The sequence below is a fragment of the Pseudorasbora parva genome, chromosome 3, assembly GCF_024679245.1.
Source record: "Pseudorasbora parva isolate DD20220531a chromosome 3, ASM2467924v1, whole genome shotgun sequence".
Taxonomy (NCBI): domain Eukaryota; kingdom Metazoa; phylum Chordata; class Actinopteri; order Cypriniformes; family Gobionidae; genus Pseudorasbora; species Pseudorasbora parva.
In genome coordinates this window covers 18,657,916-18,679,945 of record NC_090174.1, presented here as the reverse complement: position 1 = coordinate 18,679,945, position 22,030 = coordinate 18,657,916, and the positions used below count along the sequence as shown (strand labels likewise).

Here is a 22,030-nt window from a genome sequence, read left to right as displayed (position 1 = left end):
TATTTCAATATCGTGATAATATCGTATATCGTGATAAAACTTCATCAATTAATCGCAACATGAAAAATTGATATCGGCACATAACATAAAATACACTTATGTTTAAAAAGAAACACTGTGTCCAGTCAAGCAAAGGCTGCTAAACACACACATACTACTAAACTTAGAATGCAGTATAGTTGCAAGCAGGATTTAAGGGGCTAAGCACAACAATTATGTGTATGTGTAAAATGATTTTTAGACAAAACAGCTGAAAAATCTGAAATACAATAACTAGTAATATTATTTAATTCCTTATCACTTTTGACCAATTTTATGCCCTTCCCTCACTAACTTCCCACCGTCTTGTTCACTTGGATGCCAACTACCAGCGTAATTGCAATGTGTTTAATTGGAATGCCCTAAACCTTTAAACACTTAAATGTATTATTTATTTTTTCTCCATAATTTTTATTTATATGTAGATGTGTAGCCTAGGTTCAAAGAGCCTTGAAGAGTATGTGAATGGAAAAACAGTTCTCAAAGGGAAAGAAGACACCTGGTGTATTCCAAAGCATTAGTAATATCTCATCTCTACCCCCCTTGCTGTGATCAAGTCATCAGTAAGAATGCAAGCAGCTGGTGAGGAAGTTTATGTCTGTTGTAATTTGAACAGCTCTATTCTAATACTGTCTACTGTAATACTGTCCTGCCAACTCGTTTAACATCTAAGGGTGTTATGGCTTTCTCTTCATTTGCTCAAAAACTATGGAACTTTCTGCCCTCTGAGATAAGGCTCTTAGTGTTTTTAAATCTATCCTAAAACATACTTTTTTAGGGTAGATTTTATTTGATTTATTCGATTACTTCGAACTATTTATCTATACTATTTACTTATTATGTTGTTTTGATAACATGCATTTTTTTTGTATTTTATATCTGAAGTACTTCTCTTTTATTAAAGCATTTATTTTATATTATTGTGTTTCTCTTAGTTTTGAAAAGTGCTTCGAGTTGTTTAAAGGCGCTATAGAAAATGACATTTAATATTATTAATAATAGTATATCTCATGTCTCTGTGGTCCATTTCTGTGTTAGACTGGTGATAGTAAATATCAGGCATTTGACTAGCATTGTTATCAGTACTGAAAAAAAAAAAAAAAAAAACAGGTCGGTCAGTACATTTATATTTACATTTAATCATTTAGCAGACGCTTTTATCCAAAGCTACTTACAAAAAAGGGGAGAGCAATAGAAGCAATGAAACAAACAAGGCCAACAACCTGTAAGAGCTGTAAGAAGTCTCAGTTAATTAGCACAGTACACAATTTTTTTTGTTTTTGTTTTTTTGGACAAACAAACAAAAGTTAAAGGATAGTTAAGTGCTATTCTTTATTGGTCAGGTGCAATTGGAAAATATGTTTCTTAAGATGTTTTTTTTTTTTAAAAATGGCTACAGACTCGGCAGCACGAATTGAGATCGGCAGGTCATTCCACCAGGTGGGAACGGTCCAGGAAAATGTCCGTGAGAGAGATCTTTCTTGCAGTAATGTAAAGTCAAATTGACTAGAAATATGATTGCAACTCTAAAGTTATTGAAAGGCAGTGCTGATATGAAACCTTTATAGATGTAATGTCATGCACTTGTTGCAAGATCAAGCTGCCAGATCTATTACATATAGATCAGATCAAGTCAAGTGTCACAGCACCCTGACTTTAACTGCTCTGCACTAAAACAATGATGAAGAACTCTGTAAATTAGTGCTGGTGGAAAGAATGCACATGTCAGAGCAAATGGAAAACAGTGTCACGTAACTGAAAGTCTACAGCTGTCTTAAATAAAACCATGAGTTTGGATATCCACACCAAAAGAGTTTAAAATTATGTGAAGTGGGTTAAAACAACATGATTAATGAAAACAATATTTATGGTAAGCCCCAGAGAACATGAGGATTCTTATGGACTTAAAGGATTTTGTCCTGAGAGGAAACCTGCTACATGTGAGGGGTCTCCAAAGCACACAGAACCAGTCATCACTTCAGGGTGGCCTTGACTGAACCCTCATGCACACAAAGTGGCTTATTGCATCAATATTACAAGCAGTGGGTGGCAGTGCTCAAGTTGCAGTCTTTCTTTCTCTATGTTTATTTAGCAGGAAGTGAACTAGCTGAGAAGCTCTTTGAACCTACACCACCTCATCAGAACAACTCAAGTTTTTTTTTTTTTTCAAAATCAAAAAACATTCAATTTAGTTTAAAACACGAAATCAATTCTTGAATCTGAAATTTAGTAAAATTAGCAAACAGGACATAGAAATGCAATTCTAATCATATTTTTTTAGGCCTGTACTGAAGAAAAATGTGATGTGATAATTAGTTAAATAATGCGATCTCAGATTTGCGATACAATACAATTTTAAGTGTAAAATAAATAAATACATTTTAAAAACTGAGGTTTCACTTTATTTTGATGGTCTCTTTAAGACATACTGTTGACTATGGTTAACGTTGCACCTTCATGTTAACTAACTCTCATTAGAGTGTTGGTATAGTATTAGTAGACGTGTAGGGTTAGGGTAAGGATAGAATAAGTTGATGTACTTACAATTTATTTCCATAGTTATTTATAGTCAGTAGAATGTCTGATGGGGGACCATCACAATAAAGAGTTTGCAGATATTAAAGAAGTGATCAGAAATCAACTTTCCCTTGAGCCTTTGATATATAAAAGTTCATCATGATATAAGAATATCCTGTAAGTTTCGGAGCTGAAAACGTCCTTGTTATTCAAAGAAAAGCTTTTATTGACATCAGGCTCAGAAAAGGCTCAGTCTCAGAATATGTCGACTCATATTCAACCAGTCCATTTCTGATATATTAAAGCAAGTACTAGGATTTGTTCTATTGCTCAAGTACTGAACAGAAGCCGACCATCATTTAATTACTATTATCCACCTTCTAAGAGCTCCCAGTGTCACTGTTTCTCTCATAATAAAGACTAACACTCCTTACAGCCCTGATTTGTCAGCTCAAACTACTGGGTGTCTAGAGGAAAGAGAATATTTGTGATTTTGTAAGTGTATCTGGGGTTCATGGGGGTATGTATGTATGTGACAGGGGTTACATTCCTCTACCAGCTGCTCCTCATTTCATCTCAATCCCTGCATCTTAAATTTCATAGCAGGAGTGATGTTGTGGGGTTCAGAAGATGATCAGAGGTGGTCTTTCTATTTGTGTCAAGAATACAGTAAACAGAACTACTACTTATACCACAAGTCAAACTCAAGACCCCCAGCCTGGATACAGCCTGCCAACGGTTAAAAAAGTTTATATGTCTGTTTTATAAAACAGACATATAAAAGGTGTCTCTACTGTAGACATCTAGATATTACTAAAACATCAATGGGTGCGTTTACATGCACATGTTTAAACCGATAATGCCTAGTATGGTCATAAATGGCATAAACCGGTCGGGACAGGTAGTTCTTTGCCTCTAACCCCGATTTCGCGCGGCATGTGAAAGCATTAACCTGCTTTCTGTCGGCTTATTGAAGTGTGCATGTGTGATAGGTGACAAAAACGCAAAATTAGAGCAGATTTAAATGCATCCTGACAGAGCGAGCTAGCTTTTTGCATGAAATAAGGACATATATCACAAACGCAGACTCTTTTAAGACCCAGAAATTTGTAAAGAGGTGTTCTCTCTTCTCATGCAGCAGAAGTAGAAGAGGTTCAGTCAAAATGCTACATCTGTAACTGCATGAGGGATAATATTTATTTGAAAAACTCAGATATACGGACATTATTATTTTATAATGTCAGATATACGGACATTGTTATTTTTGACGTCACTACAAGGAAATAACCCGGTTTATTAATAAAGTCATGTAAACGCGGTTTACTTGCGTTGTCAGTTTACTGGCTTTTTTTGAATATTCAATATTTTTGAATCCACGACCAACCACTCATAATTCAACAGGATCTGTTTGGAGGATGTGTACAGCAGCACTGAGGAAGTGTTACCCTTTTGATAGTGAACAACTCCAGCTCTGCTGACTCGCGTTGTATGTGGGAGGTGCTGGACAGATGGCTTTAATGTCATTCAAATCGAAACAAAGTCCACAAAAATACAAACAGCCATGTTCAAAAACTCTACCCTGCCCAGAAGTGAATAAAAGCAGCCTCTACATGGCACAGGTTATCAGTAGAGTAGAACCAGATTGTAACCTAGATTTCTGAAAAACCTACTTGGACTTCACTGTGATGGAAAGCGTAAGAGAGGAACGAAGAAACTGGGGTAGTGAGTATAATGGAGGATAAGCTTTATCATTTGTACTGCAGTTCTCAAATTAAATGTATTTCAGCATATCTGATATAAACTGAAATTTATATCGCTAATATGTTTTACTCTAGTTTCCCCAGATTCGGACAGCATTTGCATTTGACCCCTCTAGATATAATTGAAGCGAAGAACTGTACCAGAGAGCAGAGGAAAAAAAATAGAAAATATGTCTTTTACCATCTTTGTTACTGGTGACGGGAATGTTGTGGACCGTTCTGAGTTTGAAGCAGGAGCCGGTTAACACTTGCAGCTCTACTGAACTCAACACACATGCCAGAAGGTCTGTAACACACACACACACACAAACACACACACACACAGTGAGCTCTGCACATGAGTGTTATTATCGCTAATTAAAACTATTAAAACATTTCTATTAATTTAAATTAAGATTAAATAATTATTTGATATGATGATGCGTATTTGATCAGTTTGATACTGTAAGTATTTGATGAAAAACCTACACTAAAAGAAAATTATAAATGTTACTTCTACAAATATCTGAAACACGTTAAAACACAAAAACAGAAATAACTGTAAATAAACAAACTAAAAATTTAAATAATTAAATAAATTAAAACATATAAATAATAATAAATAAACAAACAGTTAAAAGTATAAATAAAAACTGTGTATATAGTATATAAATAATATTAAAATAACACCGCTACATGTAACGTTCAGGATGTCCACAGAGAGTTAAGACATTTTCACCATCATGTTAAAGAATCATTATGACTCCAAACCCTCCTAATGTCCAAAATATTATAAGAAGCCCACTTCCATCTTGGATGACAAAGACGAAAATTATGGCTATTGGTAAATAATTTAAATATGAAATGAAAATTATTTCTGGTAAAATAACCAGAAATAACCAGGTAGAAAAAAAAGCTCACCACTGCATTTACAAAAGTATGATGCCATTTAACATATTTTTAAATATAACATTAATATATGTTTTTAATATAACATTTATGTAATTATACCTCGCTACCTTCTTGGTTAATTAGCTACGGTCGTATAGTGGACCCATCAGTTTGAAACCTTAGAGAACATTACTGAAGTGGCAGCTAGGCTAATTAAGAAATGGTGGATTGTGTAAATTTGTAATGTTGATTTGATACATATATGGGAAAATAATCTTAATATAACAAGTCATTATACCTTTCTTCTGCAATTTCTGAATGCTTTCCCTCCATTCTGACCTCTCATAATCTGAGGACAGCAGGAAAAGGAAGCTCTGGAAAGAGAAAGAGACAGTGAATTAAAGCAGAGGTCTTCAAACTGCTTTTAGAGGCTGATTGTCCTGCAAAGTTTATTTCCAACCTGCTACATCAGGCCTACATGTTTTTTTCAAGCAATCCTAAAGAGGTTGATTACATGGTTCAGGTTTGTTTGATAAGGGGTGGAGTTAAACCAGAGATTGTCTTCTTTATAGGGAGATAAGAGGGTCTGTTTCTCTTACCATTTGAAAAAGTGTAACAGCTAACTTGGATCAAGTGAGGCACCCCGGCCTATCACATAATGTGACCAGTCAGTGGCCAGCATTCAGGGTTTTATGACAGTCAGTTAGTTTGCGTTACATTTACAGCGTGTTTGTCTTGTGAATAATGCTCTACATTTGGTTTTATATCACTAGTAAATGTACAGTAGGACTGCAATGTTTGTGGAATGTGCTTTAATGAGCAGTAAACAGAGTATTCAAACGAATTGCTCCGTTATCAGCAGACTACTGGTCACTACAGTGTGCATAAAACCGCTTATAAAAAAACAAAAAAAAACAAAAAAAGCCTTTATTGGGCAAACATTGCATTGATACCAGTTAAAAAAAATGATTTGTTGCAATCTGGAAGCCATATAAAGAATACATTCTTTTATTTGAAATCTTTATATTTAGTTTCCTTTCATTCATTAAAAAGCGTTTTCATTATTATTAGGCAAACACAGCAGTCATAAAATCATTACAATTAAAGTCTAATTTGTTTGTTGAAACCTGGAAGCCATAGTGTGAACATCCTCATTTAATACATTTTTTCATTAAACAACAACACAATATTTATAAGCAAATTTGAAATTTTCACTTTATTCATTAAAATGCATTATATCAGCACCATAGCACATGGCGGTTAGTCATTCAAGTCTTATTATAATTGGTAAATACAAAGATAGAAAACATTAATATTTTTACTATGCCTTTTCTTTTAAAAAAATAACAGTTTAAAACATGTTGAAGATTAGCGAACAAGATGTCGATTGATTAAAGGATAAGCTATTTCCTCACAAAAGCTGTTTATTAAGCGTTGTGAAGACTATCTAGTCTCTACGTCTCCTTCCCTGCATACCGCCAGAGCCTGCACATTAACGTTACACTTTTTTGGCTAAAGGTTGCAGGCATGCCTTCCTTTTTAGCTTTGGCTAAACTCTGCAGGACAGTAGGTCCCTAGGAGCAGGGTTGAAGATCCATGTGTTAAAGAATAACAATGTCTCCCCCTACTGGAAAGCAATAAACAGCAGAAGCACAACCTTTAAGAGTAAAACATTCATGTGTATTGTGTAACATCAAGTGTTAAAACCAGTGCTTGACATTAACTTTTTTGCTCACCAGCCACTATGGCTAGTAGTTTTCCAAAGTTAGCCACTCAGCATTTTCATTGGCCACAAGTTTGGTGTTTGGAAATTACATTTTATATGATTAAAGTTTACTTTAGCATGCATAAATTACCTGATTGCTTTCTAATCTGAACATGTAAAATATCTATAGCAAAATAAACAGTAATGTTTAAACAAAACGAATATAAAACATCTATCACCAGTGCATTTTTAAAGGCATTTGTTTGATTTATATATGCATACGATAAGAACAAGAAACAAAGTACAAACAAATAGTCAAATAAATATAGTAAATATACAATAAAACAAAAGATACAAATACAATACGGTGTTTTAATTTCAGGAAGGTCTACTAAAGACATCTAATAATCAAATATACAATAACATTGCATAGTTTTCACTGTACAAGTTAATAGATTAATGCTTTTTAATCTATTACTAGCTGTATCTTTCTCTTCGCCTTTTGTTTGATTCACATTAATGACACAATCGTCAGTGTTTATTAGAGCTGCCCCTTTAAAACTTATAATATACATAATATTTTCTCCCAACTATTAACGCCCATTTAAGACATAAACTGTGTTTAAGTGAATACTTTCCAAGCGGTCATTTTGACATTACTATTTGGTGTGTGTATTTGATGGTGTTGGTTTCAAAGCCACATGCATAAGAAGCTGGAAACTCTTGTGCGGATTATTGTACTTTTAATAGCTCTATCTATTTATTAACAAATGCGTTCCACAATTAAGCAACAGTAGAGACTGCATTTTACAATAATCTGTGTCGATTCTGGCATTAAGTTTGGGAGGAAGTTAGTTTTACCTCATATCTATTTTTAATTCCTGGCAAACAAAACCGAAAATACTATTAGACTCTCACGCTCTCACGCTCTCACGCTCTCACGCTCTCACGCTCTCGCTCTCGCTCTCGCTCTCGCTCTCGCTCTCGCTCTCGCTCTCGCTCTCGCTCTCTCTCTCTCTCTCTCTCTCTCTCTCTCTCTCTCTCTCTCTCTCTCTCTCTCTCTCTCTCGTTAAAAATCTAACACGTGGTTTAAAGGTGCCCTAGAATGAAAAATTGAATGAACCTTGACATAGTAAAATAATAAGAGTTCAGTACATGGACATCACATACTGTGAGTCTTAAACATCATTGCCTCCTACTTCTTATGTAAATCTCATAAATCAAAAACTCCACGGAAAAAAACAGTGCTTCTCAACATTAACCAAACCAGCTGAATCTACTGATGGTAAACAAGACACTCGAAGAGTTGTCACGGCTCTCATGACATATGGTTGAGGTTTATTATAATCGGATACCACAACAAATCTTTCGTTTGTTTGGCCCATTTCAAGCAAGCTTCACTCAGTGTCCTAAACTGAAGAAAAGGGCAACTATATTCCTGCAAGCAGTAAGTACTGATTTATCCAATTATTGACTAGAGACCACATTGTCTAGATGATGCAAGATGCTAGTACAGTAACAATAGGAAACTCCAAGTAACGTTACCATACAAAACTAAATAGTGTGTCTAATGACAAAGGTTAATATTATTTTGTATTACAAAATACAACTGTAGATACCGTTCACTCGATCCTTCTAGCAAATGGCACCTTTTAAAACTGTAGCTGGACAATTTTTGCCCTTAAATAAGCCACATACCCTCTATGTAGATATCAGAGAACAATTTAACATATTGTTTCAAATCATTCTAGGGCACCTTTAATATTATTGCTTAAAGAAATGGGTAGGAATATAGAATTCGCAATATTACATCTATAAAGCAATTATAAGTGTATTTTCTTCATTGCTTCAGTACCGACAGCAGAACCGATAGCGTCAGAGCTTATCAATACTGCAGTCTTTCATAATTTAGCATCGGGGCTGATTTAAAACAGGGTTTCGGTACCCATCCCTAGATACTACGGTCTTAGCATTCAATTTGGCTGTAGGCTGAAATTATATTCAAACCGCCAAAGTGGCTAGTGGGAGTGGCTGTCTTACCCGCCAAAGCTGAAATCTACCCGTATTTGGCGGGTTGGTGGGTGTTAATGTCAAGCCCTGGTTAAAACGATAGAATATCTAAAAGATCATGTCAAATAAACATCACACTTCTCACAAATTGAATTGTTGTAAATGAGTTGGTTGTGGTACCTTGCCATGTTTGTTGTGAATGCGAAATGGGATGGTGGGGGAGTGTAACAAAAGACACGACTCCTGCTCATTCATCTTCTTCCTGAGACGATCCACGTTACGACTCTGACCCTTCTGTGCTTTCTGTTCACACACAAATCAATCTGATATTAGTACATTAAGCATGCACTTACAAGCAAACTATAACTGAGATATTGCTGTTTAATAATCATTTTCATCTTGGCAAACTGGCAGCTGCATTAGTAATGAAATTATTTCCGCCATGGAATCTTAATCTATAAATCTTAATTAAACAATTTAATAATACATTTTAAATAATATATACCTCTATGATATTACACTGTACCCACATTAGACCAGCGGTTTGGATCTAAAAACAATGGATTGATGGATGATTTAGCTGCAGACATATCTTCTGCAAAGATGCAGGATTTAATTTGACATGACCGTCCCAGTGCATTATGGGTATTATCTAGCGGTAAAGTTAACATTGATTGTACACATGTTATTGTTTAGCATTATGGTATTAATGGGTTTACTTGATAATTTCCACAATGGTTTCGGACCACTCTACAAACGGTTGTTCCCTTAAATAGTGTCCTATTTATACTTAACGATGCAAGTGCCCTATTCAAGGGTATAGGGGGCAATTTCTAACAGTCCTACTGTCATAATAAGTGAGTCTAAGCATAAAACATTCAATTTTAAAGACACTCAGCTAAATTGTTCAAAACGGCGGATTCATTCAGTAGCGAAGCAAGTTACTGTGCTTATAAATGGGTCATTGAATCACTGAACCAATTTGTTCAGAAATGAAACATGACTGTGGGTTGCTCAGAGACACTTAACTCTTTTACTGTGGCTTTGTTTGGAACTATGAAAAAACAGACTATGATCTACTGATGAAGCGTAAATTAAAGAACACAGACACAGCCAGATCCTTTCCATAATGACCAAAGCAACCTACCAAGATCAGTGCAAATGAGCATCTGGTTTAAGACATGCTCTTTTGTCTGGTAAATAATGGTGTAAATATCAGTAAATGAACTAGTGCAAACCTTAGTAAATCACATAGTAGGCCAGAGAAGAACCCTGGCACCCTGACTGAGCCTGGTTTCTCCCAAGGTTTATTTTTCTCCATCATGCCCTGATGGAGTTTTGGTTTCTTGACATTTTTGCCTTTGGCTTGGCTTTCAAGTTTTCAACTAAATATCCAAATAAAAATAATTACCAAATTAACTGTATCAACTTTAATACTGATCTGTTCATATTGTCACTATATGATAAATTGAAATATGTTGAAATATAACATCACCGTTTTCTCCAGAACGACTGTACAGCCGAATCAATAATAATAAAAAAAAAATTGTTGCAAGATTAACACTGTAAAGTTGCTTTGAAACAATTGTCATTGTAAAAGCGCTATATAAATAAAATTGACTTGACTTGACTTGACTTGACCTTGCAGGATTTATTTAAATACTCTCGTCCCATAAATTTGGTGTCTAAAAGGGAAAATCCCAAAGATGTAATAAATGAAATGTGACCATGCCTCGGCTCAAATTTTTCACTGCATGTCTTAGAAAATCCTTAATGTCAAAAGAGGGTTTGCGCTGGCACAAGCTGTTAATAAATGTGTCCCTATATTCACAATATTATGTCTTAAATGTCACTTAACATTAACGGTACTGAACTGTTATTATAAAATTAAAAGCACTTTTGTAATCTTACTGATAGTCTGGAAATACTACTTTGTGTTATAAATGTAAAAAACAACTCATTTTTGTGTCTGTGAAAATTTCCATTATGGCCGATGCTATCATGTCATTATGTGCGTATGAGCTTTATTGGAAATTATGTTATCAGGCCTCCATAGCTAATTAAAGACTCGAGAGCTCCACTGCAGCCGTTAGTGTGTGCTGATGTTATATTATATCTTGACAATGTAATGGGATACATTACTCTGTGGGGCAGTAATTGTTCCGAGCAGAAGGAAATCCCAGAAGAGAAGATTCAACCATCCCAATAGTGTGCGTTCTCAGAAGCAGGGGCGTAGCACCAAATTTTGGGCCCTGGGTACAAACCATCTTGCTGGGCCCCCGTACCATGTATGTGTATGTATAGAAAACGGACTTCCCTGCCTTGGGCCCTGGTTACTCAGTACCCTTTATCCCCCCAGTCCCACGCCCCTGCTCAGAAGTGAACTTGTTTGACCCTCATTGCCAGCTAGCATAAACAAACCCGTTCACACATACAGAGTTAGCCACATTACTTAGGTTAAGAGTTGGGGTGTCACCTTTGCTCTGCATGTGAGGCACTGCCTCGCTGTCCTGTGGTGACCTCACCTGAACAACGGAAGCAGGCGGTTTAAGACTAATCTGAATATGAACTGTACCATCACAGTGACCAGCTTCTGCAATGCCAAACATCAACAAACCAAAAAATCCATTTCCCCCTAATTACAGAGGCCTACAAAGCAATGCTTTAGAGAGTCTGCCATGGCCTTTAGGAAAACACTGATAATTAGGTTAAGATCTTATTGAACACAGCTGAGTGACGACATGTCAAGAAGTTTTATGTTGCCCAGACAACTTATAGTAATCCTCAACAGTATATTATGAAGTGAAAATATTTTGACATATTTTTATACTTTAAAGGTGATGTAAAAATGGTTGGGAATTGAAACTGTACTTTAATTTGGGAATCAGATACTTAAGGTCAATTAAAGTTTCAAATCCTGTGCACGCATGTTGAGTTCTCATACGTGTGTTCTTGTGTTTAAACGCACAAATACAGAGAAAGTCAAAATGTCCTCGTAAACACAGTCGGTTTTGTAGTGAACATAAAACAGTGCCTGTCTGTTTGTGTGTTTTATCACAGTAAAATTAATCGCGTTTGGAAAAAACAAACAAAAATTATTTAGTTTAATAATTGTCTTAGTTTTTTATCAAAAGTCCCCAATTAGACCTTACCTTCTCTTTCTGGATCTCGCTTTTTATGGAAGAGATCTTGATTTTCATCTCCTCAATTTCATGCTCAGGGAGTGTCTGGACATGAGGGAGAGAGTCCGAGTCATCCAGAGTCTGGAAGCTCAGATCGGCCAGAGGGATGTACCATTTACACTCATACTGCTGATGCTTCCTGTCAAACACACAGAGGAAGAAACATACTTAAATGTCAAATAAAAGTGTGATTTTTTTCATTTTTATGAATAAGTACACTAAATTGAAAGGAGAACCTTTATATATTTATATATTAAGTATATAATTTGAGTGTATTAAAGGTGCACTATGCAACTTTCCGTCCACTTGAGGGTGCCTATTCAAAACAAAAGCGTAGTTTGATGATGCCAAGTTTGAGCGCAGCATCTTGGGACATGTGGTCTTCACCTCACAGCCGGTGGAAAATAGGACACGAGCAGAAATCATGTTAATGGATACGGTTATTAACGTTACTGTAGTATGAAGCAGAGCAGGACAGAGTGTTGTGGAGCTGAACATGGCCGCTGGAGCGATTGTTACACAAACACCCGCCTCGTGAACACCGGGACGGGACACAGTCGCCGGGCACGCGCACTTCGGCTTTTCCGGTCATTGGTATGAGGGGATGCAGCTCTTTTTTTTAACATATTAGATATAGTTGATTAAGTGTGTTTAAAATTATGTTATGAAGTTACTCTGTGTGTTTGCTCGGCGCTGCTGTGACATATTCAAACTGCTAAGAGAAAAACGCTTCTATAAAAAAAACAGAGGGAAACGCAGATATGGCGCAATTGACAGGCGACTCCCTCAAACGCTATGCTGACACGTCCCAGTTCATTGGGTAAAATAGCAATTTTCTCACAATTTACAAATAGTTGGAACATTGTAATATTAGGGTACTGTAAGTATTCAACTGAACAAAATATATAACACTGACCTAGAGGTTTTTGGATATTTTACTGCAGAAATACTACATAGTGCATTTTTAAGTGTACAATTTGTTCCTGCTCACAAACACATGCTTCATGTTGTTTTCTTCCTGTTCTGACAGGAAATGGCTCTGTTGAGACTGATGTAACCTAGTAATCTAAGCACTCACTATGGAGAATATACACACACAAACACACTTCAGGGATCAAAATGTGTTTCCACTGCAGAAATGCTTAAAGGTGCCCTAGAATGAGTTGAAACAATATGTTAAATTGTTCTCTGGTATCTACATAGAGGTTATGTGGCTTATATAAGGGCAACAATTGTCCAGATACAGTTTTATAGGTCCATTTACAACCCTAGGATGTAAGGCTCTGTTTTGGCCTTATTTTGAAGGCCCATGAATGTTAATGTTGAGCTCTGCTCTGATTGGCTTTTTTCAGTGGCACACAGCACACAGCAGTTCAGTTGATCAGCAAAGCGGCTCGTGAGTCCTGACCGTCCTGAACTAACACAGACCGACTGAATGACACTTTAAGCAAAACATCTTAAATTTAAATTGCTAAAATCAGCCTACTTGTTTATTGGTGTTTTCAGATCATCCGCACGCAAGAGAGAGCTTGGGTGCATATGGTAGCCAGATTGTACATGTTTAGGTAAAAAAGCCGGATAGTATACGTGTTCTTTTCACAGAAAAGCTCTATTACTGAAATCTGGCAACCACAACCACAAACGTGAATGATCTGTAAGCAACATATCTACGGTTGTATTTTGCAATACAAAATAATATTAATCTTTGTCATTAGACACACTATTTAGTTTTGTATGGTACTTGGAGATTCCTATTGTTACTGTAGAAGCATCTTGCATTACCTAGACAATGCTATATCTCTAAGAAACTTTCAATTTAATTAGAAATTGTTTAAACAGTCAATAAGTGGATAAACTACTTAGGAATATAGTTGTAATTGTCCCTTTCTTCAGTTTAAGACGCTGAGCGAAGCTTGCTTGAAATGGGCCAAACAAACAAACGATTTTGAATTAAATTGTTGTTGTATCCGATTATAATAAACATCAACTATGACTGTTGACATTTTTATCTGTGGGAAGGGTTTGAAAATTCCTCACATCCCCTGCACAGCCTGGAAAATGACATTTGTGTTCATGAGTGCTGCCGTTTTTGCTATCCTCGTGTGCCGTGCCGCTTGTTTACCTGCAGATCATGATAAATCGGGTCCGTCATTTCCGCCTGACAATGAACATGTTCGGACATATGCAAATATTGAGGCCGTACATATTAATGATCCCCAGCAATTACATCACAGGTGGCGTTATGTTGAGAATCACTTATTTTTCTGTGGTGTTTTTCATGCACAAGATTTACATTAAGAAGTAGGAGGCAATGGTGTTTGAGACTCACGGTATGTAATGTCCATGTACTGAACTCTTATTATTTCACTATGGCAAGGTTAATTCAATTTTTCATTCTAGGGCACCTTTAATAATGCACCCTTTATTGAGGGATGATTATAATGCCAAACATGGCTCTGCAGCAGAAAATAATCTGTTCATCATCAATCTTAACAACCAATTAAAATCATCTCTTGCTTAATTCAGTCTGATTGAAATGCTAAATACTTTACAGTCTCTGCCAGTGCTGAGAAAAAAACCTAGAACTGAATGTCCCATAATGCCAAGCATATGAGGCAAAGTAGATGGTTGCATCCGAAAAAGCTTGCTGTATTTTGTTGTAGATCATAAAACCGTTATGCTTCTTCAGAAGCCTGCCCGAAATCAGTTTCATGAGGTATCTTTGTGTGCAAACGCTGCCCGCAAAGTCATTGCCTGATAAGGTAGCCAGGCAACAAGTCACTTTGCGAGGACAGCCTATAGTGCTTGTGTTTAATTCTTTGAAAGCTGTAGCTGCATCAGGGTAACAACAGCTATCAATCAATTTTATGGCGTCTTTGGCATTGTAACCATGCCAACAACAGAGTGACAAATGATATTGCACCTTTGTAAATCAAAAAACTTAATTTACAGGCACCAAACACACAACAGCCTGAGGTGTAGGTAATATATAACTAAAAGAGAAAGTGAGTTAGTGTAAACTGTAAATATTTCTAAGTAATAAATAAATCAAAGACTATTGGAGTACATTTTACAATAAAATACAATTTTAGTCTTTCTACTTCAAAACATGGTTTATTCAATGTGTTACTTGCCATTTCTTTGTAATTATTCTGTAAAATGTATGAGCATTTTTTGAGTGAAAATTCAAAGTGAATCCTACACCAATCTGAACTGTCCATGTTCATACCCAACTGCTGTCTTTTTCATCTTGGCACAGAGCAGAAGGTCTGTGAAGAGGAAGACATGACGGAGTTTACGCGTCCCCTCCGACACCTCCACCAGGAAACCATCCTTCACCAGCTGACGAGCCTGTCATATTAAAAAAAAATGAGTATTGATATTAATACTACATGCACAATAATATTAATCCAGTGGTAGTAATTTGAAACTTCAACATAGTAGGTTGTGCTATTGCACCTTTTTATATGCTTTTATACAGTTATGATTACAAACTCTCTCTCCACCTCCCTACATTTGTGTTTTGACAAGTTAGGTGTTATCAGTTAGGTGTATGTTTTCTACAAGCACATAGTGTGCAAGTAGCCTGGATGCCAGCCGAAATTAGCCCCGCCCACAATATTTTTAGGTCAGGCGGTTTGGTCTGGCCTCGCTCAATAGAGGAGTAATTATCCCCGAACAGAAACTTTTCGGACCAATGAAATCATCAGGGCGGGCTTTAGCCGATGATGGACAGATGATAAACAGTAACGTAATCATGCACGTCATCAAAGGGGCTTGGATTACTTTTGTTCAAATCCTAAACGGAGAGCTTGTTTGTATATACCTTCACAATTTCTCTCAGAAATGATGATCATGTTGGGAAATTACTCTGTGTATCATTAAATGATTTTATTTTTTTACAACACCGGCAAAGATCGTTTATTCCAGCGCACATGCAGACAGGGTTGTTTTTACAACAAAACCCGTCAACTACTAGCCCTAAACGATAGCTTCTCGAGGGGGTTCTCCGGAAAAAAATGGTGTTTGGGGGCTAAAATGTGTGTTATTTTGGCAAGGTGGCCTGCTTAAATTCGCACTCATGGGTCTATATATCAAATAATAGTCGCTTCAACCCGCGGACATAGAAAACAACTGCCAGAAAAAACGCGGACTTGGCAACACAGTGTAGTTGAGCTCTGTTGACATTTGATAATGCGTCGCTTCGTTGCTCCGATTGGTTGTAGGTCTATTCAATTGAGGTCTTTCCTGGTTTGGTTGAAACGCCCCATAATCAGAGCCCAATGGAGCAGTTTCAGACTCCTTTTCTGACTAGAATTGAGTATGACCACGTCAGACTAGTGTGCAAGCACAAGTGTTGCGAATCTCCGTTCTACATCTCAAAGGTGCTCTATTGGATTGAAATCTGGTGACTGTGGAGGCCATTTGAGTAAAGTGAAATCAGATTGAAATTATTTGAGCTTTGTGACATGGCACATTATTCTGTGTTATTATCAGATGGGTACACTGTGGTTATAGTCACAAAGGGATGGACATGATCTGCAACAATACTCAGGTTCTGATGATTTGTTTAAATTTCAGCAGATCGTCTGGACCACGTCTACTTGTATCCGTCACCTGCGTGACATCATTAAATACAGTTCTATACAGTTACTACAGTTTCGGGAAGCAGTCAAGCAGTGGGGTTCAGGTCAGGAGAGTTGGCAGGCCAAATGAGCACAGTAATACCATGGTCAGTAAACCATTTACCAGTGGTTTTGGCACTGTGAGCAGGTGCCAGGTCGTGGTGAAAAACGAAATGTTCATCTCCATAAAACTTTTCAGCAGATGGAAGCATGAAGTGCTCCATGAATGGTGAGTAATTAATTACAGATTTTTTTTTCTTCCATTTTTGGGTGAACTATCCCTTTAAAGCATTACTGTTATCAGTATACTTCATGCTCTCTCCTATCACACAAATGGTCCTATTTTATTGATCTGAGTGCATGGCACAGATGCACTTAGTTTGAATCCACTTTTGCTAGTTTAATGACGGAAAAAACGGTCAGGCAACTGGTCTAAAAGGGTTAAACCTAATTTCTTAATAAGTCATCATGGCGTTTTTGCATTGCGCCAAGTGTATGATAGGGCCCAAACACACAAAGTTGCACGAACACACAGTCGCAGACCTCTCCCTTCGGTGTGGTCACGGCAGTCCTGCGCGGGTCAATCTCTTCATTGATGCTGGACAGAAAGTTCTGGGATATTCTCAGAGCATCCTGCAGCAACGGGAAGTCTGGATGATCCTTAGGGGTGTGTTTCAACAAGTCCTTAAATAATAAAACAAAAATACAACATACCTGAGTTTTATGTGTATTCTTAAAGTGATAATCCCAATAATAAAATAAAAATGATAAAGTGAGAAATCTATATTACAGTTCAAAAGTTTGTGGTTAGTAAGACTGTAAATGTTAGACTGAAATGAGACTAAAATGTTTTACTGACTAAAAGTACAGTAAGAACAAGAATACTATGAAATATTGTTGCAATTTAGAATAACTGTTTTCTATTTTAATATATTTAAAAATGTAATTTATGCCAGTGATGTACAAAACTGAATTTTCAGCAGCCTTTATAAATCATTCTAATATGCTGATTTGCTCCTCAATAAATATTGTTATCACTATCAATGATGAAAACAGTTATTCTATTTATTCTACTTTATTATTCTATAATATTTTTATGGAGATCAAGTGAACCAAGTGGAACAGTGAGGTTACAGAGAGAAGAGGTAAAGAAGGTGCAGGATTGTAAGTACTTAGGGTCAACAGTCCAGAGCAATGGGGAGTGTGGAAAAGAGGTGAAGCAGCATCCAGGCAGGTTGGAATGGGTGGAGAAAAGTGTCAGGTCTGTTGTGTGATAAAAGTGTACCAGGAAAGGTGTACAGGACAGTAGTGAAACCAGCAATGTTGTATGGTTTGGAGACAGTTGCACTGAGAAAAGACAGGAGGAAGAGCTAGAGGTAGCAGAGCTGAAGATGTTGAGGTTCTCTTTGGGAGTGACAAGGATGGATAGAATCAGGAATGGGTACATCAGAGAGATGTGAGATGTTTTGGACACAAAGTTAGAGAGGCCAGGTTGAGATGGTTTGGACATGTTCAAAGGAGGGAGAGTGAATATATCGGTAAAAGGATGCTGAGGTTAGAGCTGCCAGGCAGGAGGTCAAGAGGAAGACCAAAGAGGAGGTTTATGGATGTAGTGAAGGAGGACATGAAGGTAGTCAGTCTGAGAGAAGAGGATACAGAGGATAGGACTAGATGGAGGCAGATGATTCAATGTGGTGACCCCTGAAGGGAACAGCCGAAAGAAGAAGAATTTTTATGGAAACTGACATATTTTTTCCCCCCACGATTCTTTGATGAATCAAAATAACAGCATTTATTTAAAATATTAAATGTTTGTAACATTATAAACATCTTTACTGTCACTATTTTATTTATTTTTATCTTGCTGACCACAAAACTTTTCAATGGCTGTGTATATGTGGATGTTACATTTTGGACTAATACTCAGGGAACAAATAGTACAAATAGAGCTTTAATAGAAACACTGCAAACACTTTACATTTTATATACGTAATACTTTTTAGATAGAGCAACTCACATGTAGGACAAGAGTGCTGCGAGTGACACGGTCAATAGGCTTGTAGAGGAGAGCTGTAAAGACAGAAATTAAAGCATGAATTAGAGCGTAATCATAAGTTATGGAATATTCTTTTACGAGATGTATAAGATCTGAACTCAAAATAGAGAGAGGGAGAGAGAGAGAGAGAGAGAGAGAGAGAGAGAGAGAGAGAGAGAGAGAGAGAGAGAGAGAGAGAGAGAGAGAGAGAGAGAGAGAGAGAGAGAGAGAGAGAGAGAGAGAGAGAGAGATACCCTCTCTAAAACTATTACACAGCTGACTGAGCAGCCAGATACTAGTGATAATAGCAGCATCTCTGAGCACTGCACACATGAGCATCCAGGACATAATGAATCCAAACACTGAGAGGTGGCTCGTTTTATGTCTTTATCTCTCTGTAAATCCCCACTCCCAGTAAGCTGACAGACTGAGAAAGAACTTACAGTATCATGCCCTCCCTGAACACTGCAGAGGTATATGAACACCTCATAGCATATTTAAACTGTTCCATTTATACAATGTGATAGAATTCAATAGTTTTAAGGTAATTGTAATTCCTAAAGTCTGAACTCTATATGTAAAAGAAATCTATCTGCAGTTTCAGAAATAAAAGAAGGTGACATTACCAAATGACTCGTTACACAAATATTATACACTAACACCACTGTTCACAAATATTCAATGCAATAAAAGGAGGATTTGCAAAGTTAAATGAGAGGTTTAGATTTTTTTTTCTATCTAGAAAAAATCAATACAAAACTTGTTTGCGACTTAAAAACATTATTATTATTATTATTATTATTATTATTATTATTATTATTATTATTATTATTATTAGTCCAATTTGTATTTGAGTCCATTTTTACCAAAATGCAACCAAAATGTAATATTTCCCTAAAGGTACAAGATTAACAGCCGGTAATTAAAAAATACTGAATATTCTAAATAATAATTTGTGGTTATGGCCTTGCACTAACCACTGAGCCAAAACTTCAACACAATAATTTATTTAATAACTGTTTACTTCATTTAAAAACACAGTCCCATTCTTGACATATGTACCACCAACTTTTAAGTTGGCTATAAATAAACCACTTAAAAATAAAACAATATAAAAAAACACAACTTGACCTGACCGTTATCAGTTTGTAGAATACTCTCTAACACTTGATGACTGCTCTGTCAAGCCCTTGTCGTCATTGAGGAACCTGAGTGTGCTCTTTGATACCAGTCATTCATTTGAAAGCCATGTTTCTAGCATCTGTAAAACTGAATTCTACAATCTTAAAGATTATTTAAGCTAAATTATGGCACATGCTTTCAATGCAAAATGCAGAACAGTTTGTAAATGCGTTTATGAGCTCAAGGCTAGATTATTGTAATGCTCTACTGGGTGGTTGCCCTGCTCGCTTAATAAACTGCAACTGGTCCAAAACACAGCAGCTCGAGTTCTTACTAGAACCAGGAAGTAAGATCATATTCTCTCAACACTGCACTGGCTCCCTATTAAACATTGCATACATTTTACAGTTTTTCTTATTACTTACAAAGCACTAAATGGTTTAGCTCCCCATTACTTAAGCTAGCTCTTAACACATTATACTCCATCACGTCTATTGCGGTCTCAAAACTCTGGCCAGTTGATAATACCTTGAATATCTAAATCAACTGCAGGCGGTCGATCCTTTTCCTATTTAGCACCTAAACTCTGGAACAGTCTTCCTAGCAAAGTTCGGGAAGCAGACACACTAAGTCAGTTTAAATCTAGACTAAAAACGCATCTATTTACTACGGCATACACATAGAACATTTTTAACTTTCATTATTCAAATCAATTTGATTGATTGTTAGGCTGCATTATCTAGGTCAGCCGGAACTGGGAACACTTCCCATAACACCTGGTGTACTCGTTACATCATAAAAAAGAGTGGCATCTACGCTAATGTAAGTCTCTCTGTTTATCCCGAGGTTTACTGTAGTCGGCCGGATCCAGGCTGTGGCCAGATCGGATGGTGGACCTGCGCCTGGACATGACCAACGCATCCTGGAGTGTCAGCTAAACATGTGTCAATTTGTTTCTCCGCTGAATTTGCCTCAAAGTCACGTCATCCTCAATTAAACCGTCTCCAGCGTGACGACTCAGATTTTCCAAATATTCAAATCCTTGTGTAATCGACACACCATCCTCAATAAACCCGTCTCTTGCGTGATACCCAGAAATTTTGAATATTCCGATCTAATATGATTTCTGACCTGTAAGGTTGCCAGAATAATAATCATACACTGTTTGTTAATAGGCCAGAGGCGAACTGGCACCCCGACTGAGTCTGGTTTCTCCCAAGGTTTATTTTTCCTCCATCACGCCCTGATGGAGTTTTGGTTCCTTGCCACTGTCACCTTTGACTTGGCTTGCTCAGTTGGGGACACTAAAATTATGATCTAAGTTATTCAATTAAATATACAAATAAAATAAATAAATTAAGTCTTATTTAATTCTATAAACTATAATACTGATCTGCTGACATTGTCGCTATATGATAAATTAATATAAGCTGATAACATTAGTGTTTTCTCCAGAAAGTCCACTGTGGTGGGTAGCACATATCTACACACTAGTCAATTTAGCGGGTTATGATTAATAAATTATGTTTTATCACTTCTCATGGCATCGCTATCAGAGCACTTCTCCTAAAAGGAGCCTCAAACAATAACAAAACAACACGTAGGTCGCAAGAGCATCACACACTGAGAGAAATGCAGTGAGGTGCCACGTCTTTAAAATTTGAACACACTGTTCTTTATAACTGTTCGGCTGGCGATTAATGATTGTGCCAGCACCTCCGCCGAAACGGGGGTTAAAATATAACGATTTAGGACAAATATATGTATGTACTGTCTTCACCATTAGAAATCATGAATCATGCATTTTTCAGTAACAGGTTTGTTTTTGTGGCTTGAATAAAAATGCTTGATATAGGCCTAGAAAAATAATATAGATCACACTTGTTTCTTTCTGTTTGTGCAACTGGAGTGCAATATAAGCCTGCCTGTGAGATGTCTGATATACGGAGCAGCGCTTCCCATCTGCTGTGCAAATATTAACACTCTGCCAGAGCCCTATAGAAGATAATTGAGAGGCTTTTTCCAATCTGTTCTCATAAATGCTTTATGTCTAAGAACTTTGGGGGAAAAAAAAAATCACCCTATGGTCTTTATTGATACATTTGCTGGTTTATTTCTGTTTTGGCTAGTAGAAGTTCTGAATAGTAAAATTCATTAGCCAAATT

At 36.7% G+C, this 22,030-nt stretch overlaps 1 protein-coding gene across 5 annotated transcripts in view; it reads right to left on the bottom strand.

Moving 5' to 3' along the window:
* abr (ABR activator of RhoGEF and GTPase) overlaps nt 1–22,030 on the bottom strand; it is a 373,871-nt gene that overhangs the window by 86,449 nt on the left and 265,392 nt on the right. For 3 of the 5 annotated variants that reach the window (XM_067437974.1, XM_067437976.1, XM_067437977.1), the window contains 7 exons: nt 18,726–18,778; nt 17,252–17,392; nt 15,286–15,434; nt 12,054–12,222; nt 9,082–9,204; nt 5,485–5,560; nt 4,498–4,602 (listed from right to left, as the gene is read on the bottom strand). In XM_067437974.1, coding sequence (XP_067294075.1) covers nt 4,498–4,602; nt 5,485–5,560; nt 9,082–9,204; nt 12,054–12,222; nt 15,286–15,434; nt 17,252–17,392; nt 18,726–18,778 — 816 coding nt within the window. The remainder of the gene's footprint in view (nt 1–4,497; nt 4,603–5,484; nt 5,561–9,081; nt 9,205–12,053; nt 12,223–15,285; nt 15,435–17,251; nt 17,393–18,725; nt 18,779–22,030) is intronic. The other 2 variants (XM_067437975.1, XM_067437980.1) reach the window with 1 other exon arrangement.